The sequence below is a fragment of the Muntiacus reevesi genome, chromosome 22, assembly GCF_963930625.1.
Source record: "Muntiacus reevesi chromosome 22, mMunRee1.1, whole genome shotgun sequence".
Lineage (NCBI taxonomy): Eukaryota > Metazoa > Chordata > Mammalia > Artiodactyla > Cervidae > Muntiacus > Muntiacus reevesi.
This window is the reverse complement of record NC_089270.1, coordinates 32,137,103-32,157,261: the sequence shown is the minus strand read 5'-3', so window position 1 is coordinate 32,157,261 and position 20,159 is coordinate 32,137,103. Positions and strand designations below refer to the sequence as shown.

At 35.6% G+C, this 20,159-nt stretch overlaps 1 protein-coding gene across 3 annotated transcripts in view; it reads right to left on the bottom strand.

The window, feature by feature from the left end:
* Nucleotides 1-157: 157 nt before the first annotated feature.
* CENPC (centromere protein C) overlaps nucleotides 158-20,159 on the bottom strand; it is an 81,750-nt gene continuing 61,748 nt past the window's right edge. For 2 of the 3 annotated variants that reach the window (XM_065914013.1, XM_065914014.1), the window contains exons 13-19: nucleotides 16,000-16,059; nucleotides 12,201-12,305; nucleotides 10,522-10,650; nucleotides 10,031-10,126; nucleotides 7,730-7,884; nucleotides 2,080-2,170; nucleotides 158-553 (exon numbers count right to left, since the gene is read on the bottom strand). In XM_065914013.1, coding sequence (XP_065770085.1) covers nucleotides 483-553; nucleotides 2,080-2,170; nucleotides 7,730-7,884; nucleotides 10,031-10,126; nucleotides 10,522-10,650; nucleotides 12,201-12,305; nucleotides 16,000-16,059 — 707 coding nt within the window. In that variant the 3' untranslated portion in view covers nucleotides 158-482. The remainder of the gene's footprint in view (nucleotides 554-2,079; nucleotides 2,171-7,729; nucleotides 7,885-10,030; nucleotides 10,127-10,521; nucleotides 10,651-12,200; nucleotides 12,306-15,999; nucleotides 16,060-20,159) is intronic. The other variant, XM_065914015.1, reaches the window with a different exon arrangement.

The window sequence follows — 20,159 nt, the reverse complement described above, 5'->3', positions numbered from 1 at the left end:
AATGATGATGACTCATTGAAGGAATCAATAATGGTTAGCTTCCTTGAAGTATATGCATTAATTTTTAGACATAAAACTACTGCACACCTAAAAGATGATAGCATAATGTAAACATAACTATTATATACACTGGGAAATCAGAAAATTCATGACTCACTTTATTACAATATCTGCTTTATTGTGGTGGTCTGGAATCAAACTCATGACATTTCCAAGATTTGTCTGTATATCCTCGAGAGCAGTGATTTTGGTATTCATGTTATTTACTATGAATATGGGCAACACTACAGGTGATGTGTATATCTGTAAAAATTAGAAAATACATACATACAGACGTTTGATGTTTACTGAAACAAATATACAACACAGAAATTTTAAAACTTAACAATTACAAATATACCCATCTCAACTGTACAATGTGTTTTATATGTATGTATGTATGTTTATATATATACACATGTACTTAAACTTTGCTTCATCTTTCAACTTTTTATCTGAGTAAAAAGAAGAACACTTTCCTCATTCAGGAGATTTTTGATGTTATAATAATTACCTAGAAATAAAATAAGAAAGTTAAAAATTACTTCCATAGGAATCATTTCCTTTTGATTAAATATTTAGTCATCACTATGTCAGTTACAATATATAGTGTCAAAAAAATTAACTCATCTAACTTCAAATAACTTTTATCTAATTCTACAAACTGAAAAATCTAACAGTTAACCACCACCTATGATCTAGATAAAGCTTGAAAAAACACAAACAAACTTCACATCATTCTAATAATGAATGCAAAAACAAATTAGACAAAGGTGTAGGTAGGGGAAAAAAAATCTCTCTCTGAGCCCAATCATGTTTTGGGGTTGTTGTTTTTAACTGAAATATAGGTGATTTAGGTGATTTCCAATGTTATCTTAGTTTCAAGCATACAATAGTGATTCAATTATTTCTGTAGACTATAACCTATTTGAAATTATAAAATATTTTCTAGACAGCCTTGTATCTTTTTATTTTCCTAGCAGTGTGTACCTCATTCCTCTTCCTGTCTCTTGTCCCTTCTCTTTTTCCCTCTCTGCTGGTAACCACTAGTTTGTTCTCTATGACTCTTGTTCTTGCTTTGTTATATTCATTTATTTTTTAGATTCCACATATAAATGAAAACAAACAGTACCTGTCTTTGTCTAACTTACTGAACACAATTATTACGTCTTTGGAACCACTATGGATTCCTCTAAACAAGACATAGACAATATATAGATAAGTATAAAAGATACTTATAAAAGATAAGTAGAGTATAAAAGTAAAATAAAATTTCAAAGTTAAAAGGCAGCAAATGTAACTCAAATAAATGAGATAATAAATAACAGCAAATGCAAAATACACATGGACAGCTGCGCATAAGGCAAATTTATAGTGCTGAGTACAATACTGTGACTTTTCTTAAGACTTTTTATTAGAAATTCATACATATTAGGATTAACTTAGTTAATGAGTTTCAACTGTTCACAACAGTGTTGGCACATATAAAGGACTACATAAACTTGGCTATTATTATAGCTTTGTTTTTTCATTAGAATGTAAGCTCCACAAGGGCAGGGATTTTTTGCCTGTTTGTTCATTTATGTATCCCGCTTTCAAAGCAATGTTTAGTAGACTCTTAATCACATTTGTTAAATGAATGAATGAACAAATTAAAATTCCTACTTCAAAGACTTTTGCTCTTCAACAGCTGATGAAGGACACTATTCTGTATGTTTAAAATAACCAACTAAAAATTGTTTGATTACATAATGTCCTTGCATAGGGGAAATAATTTTCCTTCTACACTGGAGACAACATTATCTTCCAACTAAGTATTTTTATATTCAGCAATTAGCAACTCTTATTCAATTTTCATGTATCAAAATACATATATACCAACATTTATCTAAACAAAAAAATTAAAATATGCACCAAAACGTTTGAAATCAGTTGCATCATGCTTCATTTTGACCATTGTGGTTTCCATTTTCATGGTGTTCATGAGCAACTATACAAGTATTGAGCTATGTGAAAGAAAAAGTTTTTAATTACTCTTACCTGAAGGAACATAGAATGAATCCCCAGTGGTTATTATATAAGGTGTTTCATGTAAGGTACATAAAAGGTGACCAAGATTAACATAAAAAACCTGGAAAAATAAAAATTAAAATCTCAATTTCAAATTGTAATACAACAACTACACTCCAAAGAAACTTAAAGTAAACATTGAAGGCAAAATAATGGTCCAATCTAGTCACATAAACTTTACGTGAAAGTGAGTAATTTTCCTAGTGGAAGCAGAGGGAAGATTAAGCAGAGAAGTTAGAGAAATCTGAAGCATGAAAAGTACTTTCACTGTTGCTGGTGCTGAAGATAAGACAGTCATGAACCAAGGAGTGTAAGCTATTTCTAGACACCCTGGCCAGGAACCTCAGTCTTACAATGACAAGTAACTGAATTCTGCCAACGAACTGAATGAATTTGAAAGCAGGTTCATTCTAAGAGCATTGAGAGAGGACTATAGATCTCTGGACATCTTGATTTTAGCCTAGTGATACTCTAAGCAGAGAACTCAGTCAAGCCCACCCAATTTCTAACTTATACAACTATGAGATAATACATGAATGCTGTTTCAATTGTGTAGTAATTAAGTAAAGCAGTAATACAGGAAACTAATACAAGAAATTTCTTTTGTTATTATTTACTGTTTTTTTAAATTCAGAACCACTGTAAAGAACATCACTTAAGAAGAGTAGCTAGGTTTTACGTATACCTCTATAAAGGTTACATGCTTTGGTATATGTAACTTAATCTGACTGATGAATCTAAAAGATCAATAAAAAAATTTTTTTAAGTACACTTAAAGCATCAAGATTAAGAAAGTAAAAGAGGATAAATGTAGTGCTCAATTGTACAGGCTTCCATAGTCAAGCAGGGCAAATTTTACATTTTACAGAGATAGCACCTGATAATAGTCTGTTTTATTTTGACAACTAAATACAAAATGTAGGGCCCTCAAACTTTGATATTCAAATTCTGAGATTCAGCCATCAAGAATATTTGCCTCAGAGAATTATGCCTCCTGCTCCTTCTTTTCTTACCACTTTTGTTCATTTAATGTATGCATCTATCAGTGAGACAGCACTATCTTAAGAGCTTTTCACAAATGAAGAAGATGAGGCACAAAAGAGTGTAAATTTCCAAGGTCACAATGTAAATGGAAGAGCAGGAATTTGAACTCGGGTACCTTGACTCCAGAATCCATGCTCTTAGTCACTACAATAAACTCCCTCAAAGGAAAAAAAAGTTCTTAAAGTGGTTCTAAAGGTACTTTTATAATTTAATAAAAGAAATAAATGTTTATTATATACCAAAAATAGCCTTAAAAAAAAAAAAGTTAACACACACTATACCCAGAGGTCAAGTACACGTTTCTAAATGTTGTTTGCATGTCTATTCAATTTGGCTCTCTAAGCATACCTCTCCCCATTTCTGTAAACATTTTACTAAGAATGCTTTTGAAATACACAAAAACAGAATGACACTCTCCCACAAATAAATATCAAATCCCAATAACCCTCTCTTTTCAAAATCTGTTTTCCCTATCACATATTATTTTGAAATGAATGCCCAGCACCATAATCACCTGTAAGGATTTCAATGTGTACTGAAAGATCAAAGTCCTCTTTTAAAACACAACAACACTGTTGTCACACGTAAAAATAAATGAATATTTAGTATTAATATTAAATTTGAATTTGAATATTCAAATTTTCAAATGTCCATGGAGATAATCAATGTCCTGAATTTTGTATTTATTATTCTCTTGTTTTCATTACAGTTCTTACCAGGCAAAAATGGATCTTTAAAAAATAACTTTTTTATTTTGTATATTTCTGAATTTATATAAATAGAATTAGATTGAATGTATAACTCCTTGATTTGTTTTTCACTCAGAGTATGGGCATTTTTAGTACATATTTATTTGCTTCTTATGTTTTTGCTTCTGTAAAATATTTTTTTTTTAATAACATATCTGCTTCCTATTGAGTTATCATTCTCTTTGAAATTTTAAAATATTTACATTCTGGATACTAATCACTTGTTGGTTATCTATATGACAAGTATTTTGTCCTAGTTTTAGCTTAAGCTTTCTTTGCTTAAGCTTTCATTATAGTCTTTTGAATAAGAGCTGTTGTTAATAATTTAATCAAATAAAATTTTCTTTTTCATTTGTTTCAATTGGGATTCAACTAAGAGGCAGTGCTTAATCTATGGTCAGTGCTTGATCTATCTTTTAAAACACTCAGTCTATGGCATGGTTCTCAATCTGGGGGTGATTTTTCCCCTCAGGGGACAAGTGGCACTGTCTGTGGACACTTTTAATTGTTACAACTAGAGCACTCCTGGAATCTAGTGCAGAGAGGCCCTAGATGCTTGTGAACATCTTACAAGGCACAGGGTAACAAAATGTCGACAGTGTCATGGTTGAGAACCCTGATCTCTGTACATTCCACTTGGTTGTCTTTTTTATCCCTTGCATCTTATTTAGTAAGTAAATCAAGCAGCAAAATTTGTTTTTAAAATCTTTACACAGGTGGATTTTGCTGGGTAAACCCAGGGTGTCATTTGTAAAGTCTGCTATTCTTCGCTTCCTATAAATTGGCTGCTAGATCCAAGGACTTAACTTCAGGTGGTGTTATGTACAGGTTTTGTTTTGTTTCTTAAAGGAGGTGGGGAAGACATGACTATTTCATATGCAGTGTTGTATTCTTCCATAGGAGGCACATAATGTTTGGCAGTGTTCTTTTTAGATGTTAGTGTACAATGATGCTAGATCCATCAGTTTATTGGGTGTTGTAAAATGGTAATATTCCATCCTAACATTCCTTCTTCTATTAACTGGAATATTTCTAAAAGGGTAAACTTCCCTTCCTCTATTATTTGGTTACCTAGTAGTACAGTTTATATTAAAACAGCAGATTAAATGTTTAATTATTTCCCTTTATTTGCCATATTTGTTGTCAAAGTGAGTTGTCATAGTATTTGCCAACAGCGATGAAATAAGTTTTTCTTTTTGTAGTAGTCTTACAAATTCACGGATTTAGATATAATTGATATTTATCAACCCAGTGAAGTTATTCTTATTGATACTCAAGTTTTCACATCTTTGTCCAGAGAAAGCATTTTCAAGCTGGATTCTGAAACCTTATGACCCAATTCTAATGGTTTTTGATAGTTTGCTATCAGATATGATAAAATAAGTTTATTTAGTCCCAGGACTGGGATCAGACATTTCTTAAGGAACTCTGGTTCCTTTAAGTGTGTTGTGTCACCTTTTGGTCTTTTAGTTCTGGAACAATTATTGTCTACTTTTTCAAATATTTCTCCCTTTTGTTCATTTGGGTTTTTTCTAGATTCTGTTTTAACCTGTTCTTCCATATCATCTAACTTTAATATCCATTTCTTAATATCCTCTTGTCCTCTAGGAAAGCCCCACAACAAACTCTCACAGTTAATTTGTTAATTTCTCTGTGGTTTGATTTTACTAAATCTACCACTGCTACTTTCTCCCTTATTAGTAGTTCTCCATCTTGCCCTTTTGCTTCTCAAAAGCATATACTTAAAAGTGTGCTTCACTCTTTCAAAAATGTAAAAATATTCCCGTTATTAAAAAATTTAACTCTGATTTTCATTATAAAAAGTTAAAGGCAATATTTAGAAGAAATAAAAATAAACTATAATCACCTACTAACATGTTATATTTCTATAGTTCCTTCAAATTTCTGTCATTTTTATTTTAGTCAGAAAAAACCAAAAAGAATTTTCTATCTTGTAATTTGCAAGATAAACATTTAAGGATTAACCTTTAAGGATAAACATTTAACCAAACTGCAGATAGAAAATTTTTCCAATACAATTATTCTTCAAAATGTTTCATACATTACCTGGAATATTTAAGTGCTATATAACCGATTAAAATATGTGTGTGTGCTAAACTGCCTCAGTCGTGTCTGACTCTTTGCGACCCCATTGACTGTAGCTCGCCAGGCTCCTCTGCCCAGAGGATTTTCCTGGTAAGAATACTGGAGTGGGTTGCCATTTCCTCCTCCAGATTATTATATATAATGGTTTATTTCATTACTAAGTCAAAAGATACATATAAGCATTTTCTTCCCACATTTCAGTGGTTTCCAATGTCAGAAATCACTCTCAATGTTAAAATAAGTAACTATGTTCAGGTTCCCTAGCTTTTATTTTCCTAGGAAAAAATTCTGAAATGACATTCATAACTGAAAGTCTACAAATCAGTTATAGGTTATAGTTATAAATCTACAAATTATAAATCCAAAAATGTCTACTAAACTCAGTAATTATAAAGTATGCCTTATTTTTAATATGGATTCCTTTGAATGTTAGGTTAAACATTTTCAAATATTTACTAGATATTCAATATTCCTCCCTTCTAAAGGAATAAAAACATTATATCTTATTAATACTATTAATAGTATTAATACTATTAGTTTAATGATGACATTTCATAACACTTATTTTCATTATTAACTGTTTCTTAATGATTACACAGGGATTATCTACTACTTCAGTTAGTTTAATATGTTATTTTTACTCTTTTAATATGACCTGGAGATCTGCAACACTTTAAGACTGGATTAAAGAAAACCTTTAAATACTTTAGATCTGGACTCCACATGCCATGTGGCGGTGGCGGTCTAGTTGCTAAGTTGTGTCCAACTCTTGTGACCCCAAGGCCTGCAGCCCACTAGGCTCCTTTGTTCATGGGCAAGAATACTGGAGCGGGTTGCCATTTTCTTCTCCCGAGGATCTTCCTGACCCAGGTATCAAATACGTGTCTCTCGCACTGCAGGCAATCTCCTGCACTGCAAGCAATTCTTTACCACTGAGCCACCAGGGAGAAGGAAATGGCAACCCACTCCAGTGTTCTTGCCTAGAGAATCCCAGGGACGGGGGAGCATGGTGGGCTACAGTCCATGGGGTGGCAAAGAGTCGGACATGACTGAGCGACTTCACTTTCACTTTCAGCCTTTCCTTTCTCCAGGAGATCTTCCTAAGCCAGGGACAGAACCCAGGTCTCCACACTGCAGGCAGATGATTTACTGTCTGAGCCACCAGAGAAGTCCAAGAATACTGGAGTGGGTAGCCTATCCCTTTTCTAGCGGATCTTCCCAACCCAGGGAGCGAACAGGGGTTGCTGCATTGCAGGCGGATTCTTTACAAGCTAAGCTACCGGGGAAACCCAGGTACATTATTTAGTACTTATTGAAGTAACTAGTTCCCAGTCTCAATGTGCTGTTAATCAGTTACATGATTTTGAAGTCTTTTAAATGCTTTATTTCTAAACTTCATGATTGGAGAAATGAGATTTAGACTTAATCTCAATAAACCTCTCCAGCTCTAAAATTCTAATGACTTGTTTGCAAATCTAATTTTGAAAATACTTTTAAGACTATTCCCTAAACTTCTAAATCTCAAGGCTACTACAAGTACTTTTAAATATCCTTCGGTTGACTGATTTTAAACAGATGAAAAAAACTAAAAAATTACCTATGTACTATAGTAACAATATCATTTCTGAGAAAATATATTTTCAATGCTTCATCAAGCCCAATAACTCAGAGTTGTGCCAAGATCAAAACATATATATCAATATATGGAGAAATGTACTCACCAATGTATCGAGGCCTACATGCTGCTTTCCCTTTTCTTGATTTGGTCCTAATATCAATTTTCCAGTAGAAAAAAATGGTGTATCCAATGTTTTATATACTTTCAACTCATCATGTTCAACACAAAATTGGTATGTATCTCGTGGCCTTATAAGATCTAAAGGAGAAAAATTAATATAAGTATAAAGTAATAACAATGACATTGATATAGCATATACACACATGTGTGTGCATGCTAAGTCACTTCAGTCAACCAACTTTTTGTGACCCTGTGGACTGTTAGTAGCCAGCCAGGCTCTTCTGTTCACAGGATTCTCCAGGCAAGAATACTGGAGTGAGTTGCCATTCCCTTCTCCAGGGAATCTTCTCAAACCAGGGATCAAACCTGCATCTCTTATACACATTCATAAATAAAAACATAAACCTGTCCTAGAAAGATAGATGTGATTAAGAGCACTGACTCTGGACCTAGAAAGGTGACATCATATCTTTGTCTTCCAAGCTGAATGACCTTAGCCAAGTTGCTTATCCTCCATCTCACTTTCTTTTCTATAAAATGTGATAAAAATAGTTTATCTATATTAGAGTTGGGAATATCAAATGAGTTAATGTGTATAAAGCATTTAAAACACTGGTACAAAGTAAGCATTCAGTAAGCTTTGCTAATAATATTATTTTATTATTATTAACAATGGCGGTATTATTATTTCCCCCATAATAACTCAGATGGAAAACAAAATCAGCTAAGAGACAAGAAAAGATTCCTTATTCTTAAAAAGTTCAATATAACATAGCCACACTACAAATGTATCATCATCACACCAATAAATTTACTTTTGTGACTGATTAAGTAACAATATTTTCTATTTATCAGGTAGAGGCTCTAAATAACCAGAGTTCTAGCTGTAGCTTCCAAATTACTATATCATTTTTTAAATTTCCCTTTTACTTACAAACTTTTCCAGACGTATAATTAATACATTTTTTATCATCAGCTTCCGACTGTACTCCCACAGACGACAGGATAGAGACAATACATATGCTCAGCAAATGAAAAGTGATGAATTCTTGAAAACACACCTTTTTTACTAATACAGTATACCAATGTTTTCAGTTAAGACACTTCACTAAAAAAAAATTCTCTGTACTTTTCCCTCTATAGCCAAATCAACAACTGAATATAGAAATATCTTTGCTACTTAAGATATCAATGGAACCTATTCCACAGTCAAAATTTTAAGTGTAAACTGTCTCTCTGCTTTGACATACTTATCTTTTGATTTAGGATAAATAGTCCTCAGTACTCACTAGTACAGTCATGACAGTTGTTAAAACACTTAAGTATTTCCTATATGTAAATATTGCCTGGCTGGGAATTAGTTGAGTGTCCATTACTTAACCCCACCACACTATAGCCCATCTCTTAGGACCTCCAATGGTATCCTAGACACTAAATGTTTAGTACCTGTTAAGTGCAGGAGGAGGCTTTTGGACCCTATGTCTGCCTTAAACATGACATTTGTTTGACTGACTGATGTCCTTGCTACATAGCACCAAGGGCTGTCTAAACCCAGCCACAATCCCTACCTGATCTCTGAGATCAGGTAGGGAGTATATCCAGTGTATCCAGGAGTCTGCCAGTTAGTTTGCTACAATTCCCCCTGAATGTGCTTCCTGATAATTCAGTTGGTAAAGAATTTGCCTGCAATGCAGGAGACCCCAGTTCAATTCCTGGCTTGGGAAGATCCGCTGGAGAAGGGATAGGCTACCCACTCCAGTATTCTTGGGCTTCCCTTGTGGTTCAGCTGGCAAAGAATTCACCTGCAGTGCAGAAGACCTGGGTTCAATCCCTGGGTTGGGAAGATACCTTAGAGAAGGGAAAGGCTACCCACTCCAGTATTCTGGCCTGAAGAATTCCATGGACTACAGTCCATGGAGTCGCATAGAGTTGGACACAACTAAGCGACTTTCACTTTCACTTTCACCCTCAACAGCCCTTGTCCCCAAGTATCCTCCTGATCAAAGAAGGCCTGGATCCTACTAGAGGAGGCAACATTCCTGATGGTAGCACTTCTATCACAGAGGACAAATGCATGGTACTCTATGTCCCTGGAGGTTGTCTACCATCAACTTCCCCACAGTAGTCCTCATACAGGCTGCTTATTTGAATCAGACTTGCTACTGGACTTTGGCTCTGAAAGATCTGAGGAGAGAAAGGGAAAGTAGAAAAGCCAGCCTTCAAGAAAACAGTTTGTTCTTACTAGATATTAAATTAAGCATTCTCAGAATCAATCTGAGCTTACCCATAAGAACAGTCTCTCGTGTTTCTGGGTCCTTTACCCTTGTTGGCTGCAGAGGATCTCCCAGAGGTATATTCAGATTTACCATGAATTTATTCTCTGCAAAAGAAGTATCACTGAAATACTATTTACTTAAAACTCTTTTCCATTAAAAAAAAATCTAGTATGAAACAGAGCTAAGGACAAGTTTGTAAAGGAGAATGGAAGAGGCATATTTCTTCCTGTTTATCAATGACCACTTTGATGCGTGGACAAGATAAGTTTCATTTGACAGTGCAATTTACCCATGTGGAAATGTTTTACACTATGATATTAATGATTTTTTAAAAAGAATAAAATTAGTTTACTTTCAAAATCTGAAGAAAAGTAGGCATTAAAAAGAGAATTTACCCTTAAGTACTATTATATTCTGAAACCTTTAGAGGTATATTTCAAAATCTGCAAAGAGCTATTTTTCAAAATACTGTTATTTAAAATAAGGAAAAAGTTCATACTTCTTTCATCATTTTCAAGACAGATTCTTTTCCTATTAGCTGTTGTAATGACTCTTCCCAAGTTTCCTTTTGCTTTCCTTTTAGATGATACTGTGTCTGGGGACAGTATTCCACCAATCACAAATCCTCCTGAAATTTAACCCCAGAAAAGGTAAATTATCATACCTAGCAAAGTGAAAATCTTGAAACAAAATTCATTACATTAATACAGCACATTTCCTTTCAAAGCACAGAAGAATACATTATTATTACTACTCTACAGCTAATTCAAGTAACACAAATAGCAACCAATTTCACTTAAGTCTCTCTACTATCCTAAATCTGGTGGCTCAGTCAGTAAAAAATCCACCTGCAATGCCGGAGACCCGGGTTCAATCCCTGGGTCAGAAGATCCCCTGGAGAAGGACATGGCAACCCAATCCAGTAATCTTGCCTGAGAGGATCCTAGCAGGCTACAGTCCACGGGGTCACAAGAGTCAGACACAACTTAGCAACTAAACCATCACCACTATCCTAAATCTAGACATACTGATGAAACATAACTGAATGATCTCTATTGCTTGAAATAAATAGTCATCAATGGAGGTATAAAAAATGAAGGACACAAAGATTAGCAGTGAACTATTTATAGTAATCCACATGTCAGTTTAGTCCTTTGACTCAGAAATATCGATTAAAAAAAAGGAAGTAACTTTAATATAACACTATTTTCTCTCACCCTCTATAATTTTTGTACCGAAATATGATAAGAAAATGGAATGAGAAAAATAATGGGGAATATTTAATCTTTTCCAGTTAAAATTTTCTCATGTTCTGATCTAATGTTTCATTTTATGCAATTAGAAATCTTATTGAATTGTATAAAAATAACGTGCTCTATGCTCAGTCGTATCTGACTCTTTGCTACCCCATGGACTGTGGCTCGCTACGCTCCTCTGTCCATGGAACTTTCCAGGCAAGAATACTGGAGTAGGTTGCCATTTCCTTCTCCAAGAGATCTTCTTGAATCAGAGATCGAACCTACTGCATCTCTTGGGTTTCCTGCTTTGGGGGTCAGATTCTTTACCACTGGGCCACCTGGGGTAAGTGTTAGTCACACAGTCATGTCCAACTCTTTGCAACCCCACGTACTGTAGCCCAACAGGCTCTTCTGTCGACCGAATTCTCCAGGCAAAAATAATGGAGTCGGTTGCCATTTTCTTCTCCAGGAGATCTTCCCAACCCAGGGATCAAACCTGGGTCTCCTGCATAGCAGACAAATTCTTTACCATCTGAGACACTAGGAAAGCCACCTGGGAACACTCTATAAAACCACACAATCACTTCAAATTGGTAGCAAAGAGAAAAAAAAAAAAAATCAGCATCTCTATAGTAATCAGAGAAACCTGGACTTGACTCTATTCTTGTCACACTGTTGGAGGATGATGATTAAATAAGGTAATGTTATACTTGTAGTGTTATACAGACTTGGCTTCCCTGGTGGTTCTGCCTGCACTACGGGAGACCTGGGTTCGTTCCTCAGGTCAAGAAGATCCCCTGGTGGGCTACAGTCCATGGGGTTGCAAAGAATCAGACACAACTGAGTGACTTTCACTTTTCTGGCACAACACATATCTAAATAAATTAGAGCAATTATCATTATTATTTTTTAATTTGAGACACCAAAATACAAATTTTACCTGATGGCCTTCCCTGATAATTTATTCGTTCCCCTCGCCAGTATTCCAAAGGTTTTGATCGTGTTCTCACAGTTCTTCGAACATTTGGTGTATTGGAGGGCAATACTGTAAAAGACATCACACAAAAATATACACATGTGTTGAGCTGGACAAAACTCCAGTGAAAAGACTGATATTACTTTCTAGAATAGGAATGCTTCTAGACAAAACACTAAAGATACAAATTTTAAGATATATTTGGGCTAGTAAAGAAATGCCAATGAAAAAATATACTACTAGATTGGAAAGATGTAAAAATTTGGTAACATTCATGGTTAATGATGTTAAAGGTACACGGAAATTCTCATATATTCCTGATAGAAATATAAACTTAAGACAATCTGACAATACCTATAATTGTAATACTCTGAGATGGCAATTTCATTTTTAGAAAATGAATTTGCAAAATATTCATAAAAATGGGCAGATCTAGGTATAAAAACATTCATAGTAGTACTGTGTATACTATGGAACCGAAACAGAAAGGAACCGAAAACAGAAGTCAAATTGAAAACCATCTAAATGTTCCCAATAGGAAATGTGTTACTCAGGGTAGTCATAGACGCATGTGTTTGTGTGTATACACACGTATCTACACATTTTATCTTACCAATGCAAAGTTCTACATGCTAAGTTTGCTGGCTATATAATCAACTTTCTATGTTCTTTCTTGTTTCTAGTTTGCTGGATTTCTCCAATTCTGAAAGCGGTTTATCAAAATCTCTAACTGTATTGCTTAAAATCTCCTTGCTTTTTCTCAGGTTTTTTTTTTTTTCCTTTATACATTTTAGTTGCTAGGCTGTTTGGTACATAGTAGTTTATAATTTTTCTATCTTCTTCAATAAACTGCTTATTTATTATTACAAGCCCTTTATTCTGTTCACATTTTTAACTTAAAATTTCACTTCACCTAATATTAAAAATGCATCACTACATTCTTTCTGTTTATATTACTCTACTTAATTCTTTGATAATCTTTTATTTTAAAACCTGTTTTACATGATATAAACATATAGGTCAGTTTGTATTGTTTAACCAAATCTGTTAGTCTCTATCTTACTAGAGGAATTCAATCCATTCATGCTTATTTAGTATAACAAATATGGTTCTTTCTATTCCTTCCATTTTACTTTAGATTTTCTTGTTATTTTACATCAATGATTCTTTTTTAACCCTCCTTTTCATTGGTTTGTTCAGAATATCATTTCTTTCCTCATACTCCAAACCTTGGTCATTTCAAAGTTTTACTGTGCTTTTTCAGTCTAATTTACCTTCCTATTCCTGCCATTCAAATCATACTCATTTCTCTATGATTATATTAAAAACTATATTCCTTACCAAGACATCATCTTCTTTCTTCTCTCACTTAGTAAAACAAAACTTTTAGGCTACTTTTATCACCCCTCTGCCACTCCTACTCATTATACCAAGTTTTGTTAAGATAGTGCAGATTTCAAACTATCATTGCAAAAATTCTTACTTAGTACTTATAAATCCTCAATCATACTAGCATTAAGTAGTAGACACACCCTCAGGTGTGAACAATGAGATGCCCCTTCCCGAGGATACATGTGGAACTTATGATATACTCAACTGAATACGGCAAAAGGAAAGGGAAGTCACTCCTGTGATTATATCATGATTCTACACATAAGACACTATCTAGCAGAAGCAGAGAAAAATTCTTCCTTGCTCACTGTGAAGAAGCAAGCTGCCACACTGAGAAAAGAGTCTATGAAAAGGGTCATGTGGCAAGGAACTGCAGGTGACCTCTAGAAATTAAGAGGCCCATGGCTCACAGACACCAAGAAAACAGGTATCTCAGCCCTACAATTCCAAGGACCTGAATTCTCCTAACAACCACATGAGCTAGAAAGAGGATCTTGAGCTCAGATAAGACCATGGTCCAGGCTGACACTTTTGACTGCAGCCTGTGAAACCCTTTAACAGAGAACCCAGCTAACTTGTACCTGAGCTCCTGTCCCATGGAAACCACAGGATAACAAACATGTTGTAATCTGTAGTAATTTGGTACATGGCAACAGAAAATAAGTATACATTACTTAAATTTAACCATATATTGAGAATCATTCCTCTCTCTCTCCTCTCTTTGAACTCAGTCCTGATTTATATGCTACTTGGTTAAATGACCTTACATGGCTATTTTCCATGGAGGATGATAATCCTGCATTATGTGCAAAATAAATTCAGTTATCAGAAGGAAAGATATCTTGGCTAATTATAACATGGATTGTAATACATTTCTGAAAGTAGGCTACTTTATTTTTCCAGAGTTACAAAGATGAATAATGCTAGTCTTTTTTTTTTTTCCTCCTTTATATATAACTGCTGTCTGGAAGCTTCCTTCTATCCTTGAAATTTAGGAATTTTATTCAATTCTGTCTAGAGATGTATATTCTTCATTAATTTTTACTAGCAGCTGATAAACTCTCTCAAATTGCAGATCAAGCCTATCTTTATTCCAGTAAAGTTTTAAGTAGTATTTTAATTTTTTTTCTGAAAATTCTATTATTTGCATTTTTTATATGTTGTCTCCATGTTATTTCCATTGCCTATATTTTCCTCATGGTTTCAATCTTTTTTGTATTTCTGTTCTGATAAATTTCTTCCATGTCAACACCAGCTACTAATTTAGCACTCAACAGTATTCATCTTTATTTATCAGTTCATGTACTGAATTTTTAAACTGAAAAATTATGCTTTAGCAACCAGAAAGCCTTCTGTGATATATCATATTTCCTTCATTGTTAAAACTGTTATTTATCTACAAAGGTTCTGGCTCACTAGAATTTGTCTACTGTTGATTTTTCTCTCTTGTGTTGCTGCAGACCCTCTCAGGGACATTTATATTTCTCTTTGCCTACTCTGACTCACAGCATGTTCCACTTCAAGTCAAGCAAGTGTGTGTGTGTGCACACATGCACTTAGTTGTGTCTGACTCTGTGACCTAATGGACTGCAGCCCACCAGGCTCCTCTGTCCATGACACTTTCCAGGCAAGAATACTGGAGTGGGTTGACATTTCCTACACCAGGGGATCTTCCCAACCGGGAGAGAGAAGCTGCATCTTTTGCGTCATCTGCATTGGCAGGTGGATTTTTCACCACTGCACCACCTAGGAAGCTAAGCATTGAACATTGAGAAGTACAGCAGTATCTCTTCACATGGACCCACAAAATACTAACTGACAAGATGTGAGGTTCTGGTGGAAGCACTTAGAGAAACCTTCATCCCTACAGGTCTTGTCAAGTATAAATGCAGAAGCCTTAAGTATAGGGAGAAAAATAAAAAGTCACTCCAATCCTCCAAACATGAGAGGCTGCATGAATCTTAATCCCCAAGTAGGCCTCTCCATGGGTTCCTTAGCTCCTGGCTTACTCATCCTAGTTACTGTTCTGTTTAGGTGTGAACTGGAAAAAAATGAGAGAAGTTGTCATGGATGCCATCTACCCAGAAGTTACATTTTATAGAATTCTCTACCCTAGCTTCTTACATTAGGTAAGATCAGCTCCCTACTACTGAGCAATGAGTGAGAGGATTATAAGATTTATAAATGGACAATAAAGAAACTCTGTGGTATGTGATGATTTACCATGAAATTAATGAAACAAAATATGAAGTTTTACATTACCTGACAATTAATCCAAATAATATTTCCCCCACTTGAGAAAAAATTAAATTATATTTAGAAACAGAGGTTTTATAATAATGTGAAAATATCAAGGGAAAAATAACCTTACCTAATTTGTGATGCATCTTGCTCTCTGGTGGTGAATTAGATATTTCTTCTCTTGAATCATCTGTAAATTGCAAAAGAAATATCATGAGCAATGGCTCCTAATTTCATGTTGAGTTAAAGTATGTAATAGGTCAACTTCAGAATAAATATTAAAAAAAAAAAATTCAACCCAACAATACATTTTACCACTCCCTTTGCTTTCCACTGCTGAGGATAAAAGGCTAATGAAACCAGTATAACATGTCTACAGGTTTTGTTACAATGAATATATCTTAAGAGGATAATGGTTACAAGTAACAAAAACAACAGGTTTTAAATTGCTTGTGGACTTCAAGTGAAATAAGCCACTGGATGAATAAAAATGCTGGGTGTGATTACGAACAACTGCTGACTTAATAATGCAACCTATGATTCTTAAAGTTCTAAAACAGTGCAAGTGTACTGAATTTAGTTGGCAGGGTGACAATTAGTGTGGCAAATAGCATCTAAACATAGCAGTCATTAATTCTTTTATCAACAGGCAAAGTTTAATTGTCTTCTTGAAGCTCCACTGGCCTCAGTGAGTTGCTTGACTAATGAATGCAGAAGAAGTGACATTCTGGGGCTTTGAAGGCTAATTCCTCAGGAGACATTCAGGTTCCACCTGGATCGCTTGGGATGTCAGTCTGGGGAAAGACAGTCACCATTATGAAAACTGACTATCCCAAGACTGCCGTGCTGTGAGGAAACCCAAAACAACCATGTGGAAAGGGCATGCGGAGGAAAAGAGATGCTTGGCCAACCCTCAGTTATTTCAGCCATCCTAGCTGAGTATCAAATATATAAGTAAATAAGTCACTGTGGACTTCCAGCCCAGTTGATCTTTCAAATGACTCCAGCCCCAATGGCTTGCATCTAACTATAAATGCATGAAAGAGCCAAAATGAGAATGGCCCACCTAAGTCACCCCACAGAACTATGAGAGATAAATCGTTAAACTAAGGCACTAAAATTTGGATAGTAAGTTATGCAGCAATCTGAAACTATAACACTGAACATACAATGAACCACCTGAGATTTTTAATACAATTTTTATACACCATACATTTCCTGAAAAGCAGGTCTAAGCTTTCATTTTATTCCCAGGTAAACAGTAGAAGGCTTCTTTTTGGGAATCATGAAAATGTTCTAATATTTACTGTTTTTTCGCTTTTTTTTGGTATGTGTGCTCAGTCATGACCACCTCTTTACAACCCTATGGACTTTAGCCCATCAGGATCCTCTGTCCATGGGATTTCCCAGGCAAGAATACTGGAACGGGTTTCCATTTCCTTCTCTAGGGGAAATTCGTGACCCAGGGATTGAACTTGAATTTCCTGCACCTCCTACATCCACAGGCAGATTCTTTACCACTGAGCCATCAGGGGAGTCCAAATCTACTGTGGTGAGTCATAAATCACTGTATATACACTGTAAATGGATTAACTGTATGGTATGTCTATCTTTTAATAAGGGAGCCTTATCTTAATAAAGCCACAAGGGAAGCCCTATCTTAATAAAGCTATTATCAAAAAGAAAAAAGAAAAATCCAGTCTCCCATGTAATTCCCATTAGAACAAGTAGAGAGCTAGTAATTTCCAGAAATTTCCTAAAGCAGTTTGCCTTAGAGGCAGCTATTGGGGCCAAAAAAGGAGCAAAGCAAATGAGCAAAATATACTGAAATAATGGGAGTCAGGCTTCTCAGTATCTTTGAGAAAGGGTTTATTAAAATGGAAAAGTCAAGCATGCTGGACTGGAGTTGGAGGTAATGACGTGCATGCGTGTAATACAGACACACCTCAGAGATACTGAGTGTGTGCTTCCAGTGCGCACATGCTTAGTCACTCAGTCCTGTCTGACTCTTTGTGACCCCATGGACTGTAGCCCATCAGGCTCCTCTGTCCATGGAATTCTCCAGGCAAGAGTACTGGAGTGGGTTGCCATTTTCTTCTCCAGGGGATCTTTCCAACCAAGGGATTGGACCTTCATCTCTCGCATCTTCTGCACTGGCATGTGGTTCTTTACCACTGAGCCATTGCAATAAAACAAACTTGGCAATAAAGCGAGTCACATGAATTTTCTGTTTCCCAATACATTATGTTTACACTATTTTCCCCCCAATATTTATTTCCCAATACATTATGTTAACACTACAATGTAGTCTGTTAAGTCTGTAAAAGTGTTATGTCTAAAAAAAATCAATGTATTTTAAATATCTTATTGCTAAAAAATGCTAACCATCATCCTGAGTCCTCTGTAGGTCAGAACTTTTTACAACAGTAACAAAGACCACTGATCATGGATCACCACAGGAATAATGAAATATCGCATGAATTATCAGAACATTACACAGACACTAAGTGAGCAAACGCCACTGGAAAAACGGTGCCAATAGGCTTGTGTGATATGGAGCTGCCATAAAACCTCAGCCTGTAGACAACGCAAACCTGTGAAGCACAATGAAACAAAGAGCAGTAGAGCCAGGACTGCCTGAATAAACACAGAAATAGATATAGATGCTTATGTATGTACAGTGTACATATATGTGTGCGTGTATCTATTGCCTGTCTCAGTCCACTGAGAGCCTAGAAGCAGTAATATCCCAGGAACAATGAGCACACCTAGTACCCAAATCTAAGTTTCTAAATGTCATCCCTCCACCAGGTTCCTTTGGCGAAATAACTGATTCCAGAGTAGAGACAGGGAAAACAGTCTGGAACATCTTATGCTAAAAAATAAAAGTATTAAGAAAAAAAAGATAAAAACATGACAAAAGATCACAAGGACCAGCTGAAAGGATGCTTCCTCCTAGTCAAATCTGACACAATTTTTTTTTTTTTAAACATCTAAATGTCTGGGTGCTTCTTTATTTTTTTATTATTTTTATTACTTGGAGGCTCATTACTTCGCAACATTGCAGTGGGTTTTGTCATACATTGACATGAATCAGCCATGGAGTTACATGTATTCCCCATCCAGATCCCCCCTCCCACCCCCCCCCCCCCACCCAATTCCCCTGGGTCCTCCCAGTGCACCAGGCCCGAGCACTTGTCTCATGCATCCCACCTGGGCCGGTGGCCTGTTTCACCATAGATAATATACATGCTGTTCTCTCGAAACATCCCACCCTCGCCTTCTCCCACAGAGTCCAAAAGTCTGTTCTGTACTTCTGTGTCTCTTTTTCTGTTTTGCATATAGGGTTATCATGACCATCCATCTGAATTCCATATATATGTGTTAGTATGCTGTAATGGTCTTTATCTTTCTGGCTTACTTCACTCTGTATAATGGGCTCCAGTTTCATCCATCTCATTAGAACTGATTCAAATGAATTCTTTTTAACGGCTGAGTAATATTCCACGGTGTATATATACCACAGCTTTCTTATCCATTCGTCTGCTGATGGGCATCTAGGCTGCTTCCATGTCCTGGCTATTATAAACAGTGCTGCGATGAACATTGGGGTGCACGTGTCTCTTTCAGATCTGGTTTCCTCGGTGTGTATGCCCAGGAGTGGGACTGCTGGGTCATATGGCAGTTCTATTTCCAGTTTTTTAAGGAATCTCCACACTGTTCTCCATAGCGGCTGTACTAGTTTGCATTGCCACCAACAGTGTAAGAGGGTTCCCTTTTCTCCACACCCTCTCCAGCATTTATTGCTTGTAGACTTTTGGATAGCAGCCATCCTGACTGGCATGTAATGGTACCTCATTGTAGTTTTGATTTGCATTTTTCTGATAATGAGTTATGTTGTGCATCTTTTCATGTGTTTGTTAGCCATCTATATGTCTTTGGAGAAATGTCTGTTTAGTTCTTTGGCCCTTATTTTGATTGGGTCATTTATTTTTCTGGAATTGAGCTTCAGGAGTTGCTTGTATATTTTTGAGATTAATCCTTTGTCTGTTGCTTCATTTGCTATTATTTTCTCGCAATCTGAGGGCTGTCTTTTCACCTTGCTTATAGTTTCCTTTGTTGTGCAAAAGCTTTTAATTTTCATTAGGTCCCATTTGTTTATTTTTGCTTTTATTTCCAATATTCTGGGAGGTGGGTCATAGAGGATCCTGCTGAGATTTATGTCAGAGAGTGTTTTGCCTATGTTCTCCTCTAGGAGTTTTATAGTTTCTGGTCTTACATTTAGATCTT